The sequence below is a fragment of the Seriola dumerili genome, unplaced genomic scaffold, assembly GCF_002260705.1.
Source record: "Seriola dumerili isolate Sdu_G_001 unplaced genomic scaffold, Sdu_1.0 BDQW01000056.1, whole genome shotgun sequence".
In the NCBI taxonomy this organism is placed as follows: domain Eukaryota; kingdom Metazoa; phylum Chordata; class Actinopteri; order Carangiformes; family Carangidae; genus Seriola; species Seriola dumerili.
The window spans coordinates 5933008-5940090 of record NW_019174311.1 but is presented as its reverse complement, the minus strand read 5'-3'; the positions used below and the strand labels follow the sequence as shown (position 1 = coordinate 5940090).

Genomic DNA, 7083 nt, shown 5'->3' with positions numbered 1-7083 from the left:
ACCCTTCACCTGCTCAGCACATATAGACCATTTGGTGAACCACTTAAAAACAAAATCTCTAATAATTCCAGTATTATAATATATAACATAATATTTCAAATTGCTCCAAACCCTGTTTTCTGATAGCCTATAAATTGTGAATATTATCTGGCCAAGGACGGTCTGTGCTTGTGTCCCACATGAGTAGCTTCTTACATAGTCTCCCATCATTCATATTCATTAATTTATTCCACTGTTTACTCATACAGGCAACCCAACATACTTCCACCCCATTTCCTCTATTACAAGTGTGGGTGAAGCAAATATATCTACAACCAGCAAATATGTCATAGACCTAAACTGAAACCATTCACATCCATTGTAAATCTGAAATCCTAATACCCCACATCTGCATATTATATACAAAATAAACAAGTTACTGGCAGTTGTTTTAAATAGTTGAATCAAGGGTCACATGAATGATTGGGGTTACATAGAGGATGGGGTTGTGCTGTTCACACTGATATCATAGCTCATTAGAGAAATAACCATGGTTTCAATTGATCTCTATGACCACAAGCTCAAGAGGTTCAGGGTGAATTTGTGAGCCATTGATTTCTATGGCTTATTAAAGGTATGAGTATCTTACTATACAGAGAGATGTGGAAGCAAGATTACCAGGAAATAGAGGTATTGATTGGGTCAAGAAGTTGGGGCTTACATTTCAAATTTCACCTGGGAGACAGGATTTGGCAGTGTTGACTGAAAGATACGGGAAGATATTTTGATGAGTCACAAATTCCTTGGTCATGTCTTAAAAAAAATACAGAACAGAATGTTATGTTATAATAAATGTCATTTATAATCATACTAAACTGTATTATTATGTATTATTGTTATTATTATTACCCAAGTACTGACATGTAGGCAGCATTTTAAAATTGTACCTACTGCATAACACAAACATCTGGATCATTTGCAGCCTCAGTGATCCCCCTCTTTTCCACTTTTAACACATTCATTGTCACATCCATAAACTCATAATACTTATAATGCGAAAAGCATAAATATAAAAAAAGAAAAAAATATATATTTTAATTCCAGGCTTTTTAAGGGCCATCTCCATACTGGGTCCTTGTGTAGTTAGCTCCACGTGCATCGTATGTTATTATATAATCATATGTAAAATATTATTCTGTAAAGTAACTCCTAACTACAGCTGTAAAATAACTTAAGAGGAGTAAAAATACCATTTTTAATTCTGAAATGTAATTGAGTAGGAAAAAAAAACTTCCAAAAATTCCAGTCCTCAAGTACAAGAACCTGAGTGCCTCAAAACCCGAGTACATTCACTCAAATACATGAGTGAAAGTACTTAGTTACATCCCACCACCATTATCATTATGGTATTTCATTTTGTCTTTCTGTGTTTTTGTCCAGTAGGTGTCAGTGTCGCTGCATGTTACGTCTTTCTTCGTGTGACGACACCCGGAAGAAGGAAGCGTCAAATTGATTTGGACGATTTACCTTCTAAAAACAGCTAGCTATTGTAGCTATATCCTGGATGCATGGCAAAAACATAAACGTCAGCTGCTTTTACAACGTGAGTAAGCTGTATAACTGTATATCTACTTTTACTTGATCAAAAGTGTGTTTTTAGCGTCGGTGTTTTACGCGGTGCAGTTATTCGTTCGGCTGATATATTGCTAGATGTTAACCAGACTGTTGTGTTTTTGACAGAGATTTGCTGGTAATCCTGCGCACGTCGTGCAAATCGACTTCCCTGAGAGAAAATGTCGTCTGGTCGGGAAGGATCCTGGACCTTCAGTGTGGCCGCAGTAGTGACCGTGTTTCTGCTGGATGCTGTTGTTTTTGCAGAGGCGAAGGTAAAAACCTGCAGCTCCACATCTGCTGGATACATGTAGTGACTGGTCGGCAGGGTCTTTAAAACACTTATTTAAAATATTAAAAAGCCTTAAAATTAATTTATAAAGGACTGGAATATTATTATAGCTTGCCTTAGGCAGTAATCTTGGCTGTAAAATGTTTTGGTGTGTGATTCTAGCAAACACACTAAAAGCTGGAAAGACCCATTAATCCAGACTTTTGTAAAATTCATATGCGGACCTTAAATTAATCAGTTACTAAAATCTTTGATCAGTTCATACATTCGTTTGTTCATTAATCTATCTTCTGCTGATTGTCCTGGATGTTTGTAATGAGTAATGAATCAATCAATTATTAACTATTCAGCAGAAATTATTGTTACACACCACTGGCAGAAATGTGGTATAAATGGCAGTAAATTAACACACTTGGTAAATAACTATTGGTCATATCAACCCCACTAGTTTTTAGTTTTTATTTTTATTATATCTTTCATACTTTTTAAGGTATGAGCGTGAAGCAGTGTTTCCACAGTTTTGTAAGCAGGCAAGACAAACAATAATGCACCAGCACTTTTCTGAGTTCCCAGAGAAAAGTACAGTTTACATCAGCTTCTGTAAATAATAACGGTTGGAAAAAACCTGTGAAGCATGTTGAATGAAATTTTTTTTTTTTTTTTTTTTGGCGCGTGCTTCTCTTGTGTGCTGTCTCCTCTAAATGTAAAATAGTGTCTATTCATGTTTATGTCCTTTAAACTGGAATAACTGGAACTTTTATGTCAAATTTTTTGTACAGTTTCGTCAATAAGTGAAACAAAGGGCTACAGACATCAGAGAAAATAGATAGCTGAGGTATAATGTCAGATAAGCATTTTGCTAAGTTCGTGGCCACTTTTTCTCAATTTTCTTGCAGAGCTTTGAGGACGTTCGCTGCAAGTGCATCTGCCCTCCATACAGAAACATCACTGGCCACATATATAACCGAAATGTCTCCCAGAAGGATTGGTAAGAGAAACCCTCTCTTTAGACGTACAGTCACAACTCCCATAATGTTTTTATCATATAGAACCACAGAATTTGTTCAGACCCCGTCACTTCTTTTTTTTTTTTTTTTAAATCATTTAAATTAATTTTTATCCCACATCAATCTACTCTCAATACCCTATAACGACAAAGTGAAAACAGAATTTTAGAAAATTTTACAAATTTATTAAAAAGGACAAATTGACATGAAATTTAGCTTAGGTGTCCTATTTCATTTTATCATCTTTGAGATGTTTCTACACCTTGATTGTAGTCCACCTGTGGTAAATTCATCTTATAGGTCATGATTTGAAAATGCCCACACCTGTCTATATAAGGTCTCACAGATGACAATGCATATCAAAGCAAAAAACCAAGCCATGAGGTCAAAGGAAGAGTCTGCGGAGCTCAGAGACCGGATTTTGTTGAGGTACAGATCTGTGGAAGGCAACCAAAAAACTGCTGCATTGAAGGTTCCCAAGAGCTTAGTGGCACCCATAATTCTATAATGGACGAAGTGTAGAACAACCAGGACTCCCCTAGAACTGGTTGCCTGGCCAAAGCGAGCAATCGAGGGGGGGGGGCCTTGGTAAAAGAGAGGCGACTAAGAAGCCGATGGTCACTCTGGCTGAGCCTCAGAGATCCTGTGTGGAGTTGAACTGTTTGGCCTCATGTCTAAGCCTCATGCCTGAAGGGAATCAGGCACCACTCATCACCTGCCCAACATAAACATGAAACATGGTGGTGGCAGCATCATGTTGTTGGGGGTGGATTTCAGCAGCAGGGACAGGGAGACTGAACGAGGCTAAGTACAGAGATACCAGAGTAATAAAAACTTGGTCCAGAACACTCAGGACTTCAGACTGGGTCGAAGGTTCACCATCCAATTCCCTCTCTGGAGAGACCTGAAAATGGCTGTCCACTGATGGTCCCCATCCAACCTGACTGAATTTGAGAGGATCTGCAGAGAAGAATGGCAGAAAATCCCCAAACCCAGATGTGCTAAGCTTGATGTGTTTTACCCAAGAACACTCGAGGCTCTACTTGCTGCCAAAGGTGCTTCAACTAAGTACTGAGTAAAGAGTCTGAATACTTATGTCAATGTGATTTTTCATTTTTCACAAGGAAATAAAAAATGTTGTCATTATAGGATGTTGCGTGTAGACTGATGAGGGGAAAAAATGTATTTAAAAAATTTTAGCTTAAGGCTTTAATGTAATAAAAAGTGAAGGGGTCTGAATACTTTCTAAATGCACTGTAACTTCAGCGTAAAGTTGAATTCTTTAGTTCACTATACTGGTGTGTGTGTTAACTGTGTAAAAAAAAAAAAAATGTTGAACACATGGACACCGCTCACTGCACAGTTTTGATGTGTTTTACAGTAACTGCCTTCATGTAGTGGAGCCCATGCCGGTGCCTGGCCATGATGTTGAGGCTTACTGCCTGTTGTGTGAGTGCAAGTATGAGGAACGAAGCAGCAACACCATCAAGGTATTATAGATCCTTTTCTCTTTAACATAGTCGGGTTTGTTTCTTCGTCTTACTGTGATTGTATGTCGCAAAACATGTCATGTCAAAACACTAAATTTGTCTGCATAATCAAAGGGAAATGCAGTTGGGAAGAATTGACAGAGAACTGACCGCTTCTACTGGTATGCATCAGAAATGGAAAAGCTGAGGTTTATATCAAGATTTTAATATTTGCTAATATCTAAAACTTGTCCTCTCAAGAAATGTTTAAGGAATTGTCCTACACCCAATCACCAGCATGGCTGTCACAATGAGTCCTGCAAGTCCTACAAACAGGAAGAAATGTTGTTACAGTAGATGTTGATGCCAACATGGCAGCTTCACAGTATGTAAGTATTTCTAAATGTTTTCTCTCCTCTCTATCCCAGGTAACCATCATTATTTACCTGTCTGTCGTGGGCGCTCTGCTGCTCTACATGCTGTTCCTGCTACTGGTCGATCCTCTCATCCGCAAACATGACCCCTACACCCAGCCGCTGCACAATGAGGAGGACTCTGAGGTAACCACTCAGACAAATAACACATAAATGCGCAAACACAACAGTCACCTGTATTTCACTTCAGTCGAATGTGAAGTCCTTGATTTCATTTAATTCCTGTTTTTTTTTTTTTTTTTTGTATGTGTGTGTGTGTGTGTCCAGGAGATGCGTCCACAGGTGGACAGCAGCCAGGCGAGAGGAAACACGGTGCTGGAGCGCGTCGAGGGAGCGCAGCAGCGCTGGAAAAAACAGGTCCAGGAGCAACGCAAGACTGTTTTTGACCGCCACAAGATGCTTAGTTAAACCCTACGTCTAACCTCAAAACCAGGTTTAGAGTAGGTGACTTCAGCAGGCACAGCGCTACTCCACTGGCCCCAGCTGCACTATTACTAACCTTAGCATTTGATGTGCACTCCGCCCTCTGAATTAGTATTTCCTTACTAAGAAACACACTCATCTAACAAGCAGATCTTTTTTATTTATAATACATAATACTTCAGGCTAAGTTGCATTGTGAAAAAACTCCATGTTTGTGCACTCTTAATGACTACTAGATTCGTAATGTCTTGATAAAGTAGGAATCTTTTTTTTTTTTTTTTTTAGCCAGACTGTGAATAGCCTTGAAGCTCTTACGCGATACCTTTTGTTGTTCGCTACTTGCTAATTTGGCATGATATTAAATGTTTTTCTTGGATCATAATTTCTGATGTTACCTCAGGACAGGTAAGCTTCATGTTTGTAAATTATTAGTTTAGCTAATGGGGGTAGACAGAGTACCCCGTCTCTGCTGTTGCCAAGCATTGCACATTTCATATTTTAGCACTAATGATCATTTATTCATGTATAACCCTGGGCATATTTAGTGTCATTTGCACTAATAATGTAAATAAAGGATTGTACATTTTGGGCTTGGTAATTTTAAAGCCTTGACATTGCTACCCCAATATGTGCCTTTTTCTGTTTCTCTCGTTGTGTGAGTGAACGTGTTACACCAAACTCCAGTGCAAAAGTTGGCTCTTAAATGATGGCACTTCACATCTTGCAAAACATAACAGATGAATACATTTTGGCAGGTATATCGTCCACTAAGTAAAAGTTATGGTTTTTTGTTTTTGTGCTTTTTAATAATTTATCTTGAATTTAACAGTGAACCGAAAAATGGTTGATCAGTGACAAAAGGCCACATTTACGTCCTCATATTTTGCAGTAGGGTTTGATGAAACATACTTTCCCATGCACAGAGAGAAATAGAGAACGGGGCATTTAACAGCTTTAAAGCCATCCTCACATGAATCAAATCTCTGCCGCTGGAGAATATCCTAAATCAGTAAAGCTGCTGATAATGCGGTTATGTGTGGCAGAATCAGGATGCCTCATGGCTTTGAAAGGCCCTGGTGTGCATCATTATGTGTCAGTGAATTCCCCTTCACAGTCTGAAGCCTGCTGTTAGGGGAATTTTTAATATGACAAAGAAAAGGTACGCTGACTCACACGACCTCATGCACAATGTGAACTGCTGAAGATTATTTGTCTGTAATGCTTTATTTTATCACTGAAGTGTTTTTGATTGACTGATTTTAAGTATAATTTCATATCACTGGTATCAGTGTTTTGTATTTATATTCCTCTCCAGCCAAACTGGAGTATTCCACTGCTTGTGTCTATACATTCGGCTTGATGTGAAATAAAAAAAGAATACTCTGGTTGAGTGCAAGATTTTTGGTCATTCCTCTGGATGTTTGGGAGTATTCTTTTGGGTGCTGCAGATTTTATTCCCTTTGTGAGTCACCAGTACTGTTTATTGGCACTAGGGGGCGACAGAGGACACAATATGTGGACCGTCTGCTTCCTCTCTGAGAAATCCTGCTTCATCATCAAATGAATCCTCACATTTGTTGTGGTTTTCAGCTCTTCAGCTTGTTAGTTTAAAAGGAAGTAAGTAGTTTTAGGCATCATTATTATTTTATTCCCAAACCCACATGGAGCACCATCCAGACTAATTTCCATAGGGCTGGGGGATAATTTATTGACTTTGATTTAAATTGTGTCATGCATATATTTTGTGCTTACCCGTTTAAAAAAATATATATATATATAATAATAATATATATATATATATATATATATATATATATATAAGGATATAAGTAAAAATACTTGCACTAATATCATGTTTTTGATTTCAA

General features: G+C 38.0%; 1 protein-coding gene across 1 annotated transcript; it reads left to right on the top strand.

The window, feature by feature from the left end:
- The first annotated feature begins 1472 nt into the window (after window positions 1-1472).
- tmem9 (transmembrane protein 9) lies at window positions 1473-6600 on the top strand. The gene is made up of 6 exons (XM_022741664.1): window positions 1473-1582; window positions 1720-1865; window positions 2779-2870; window positions 4271-4379; window positions 4787-4918; window positions 5060-6600. Exons 2-6 carry the CDS (start codon window positions 1773-1775, stop codon window positions 5198-5200), a joined length of 567 nt encoding a protein of 188 aa, XP_022597385.1. The 5' UTR covers window positions 1473-1582; window positions 1720-1772; the 3' UTR covers window positions 5201-6600.
- Window positions 6601-7083: the final 483 nt, after the last annotated feature.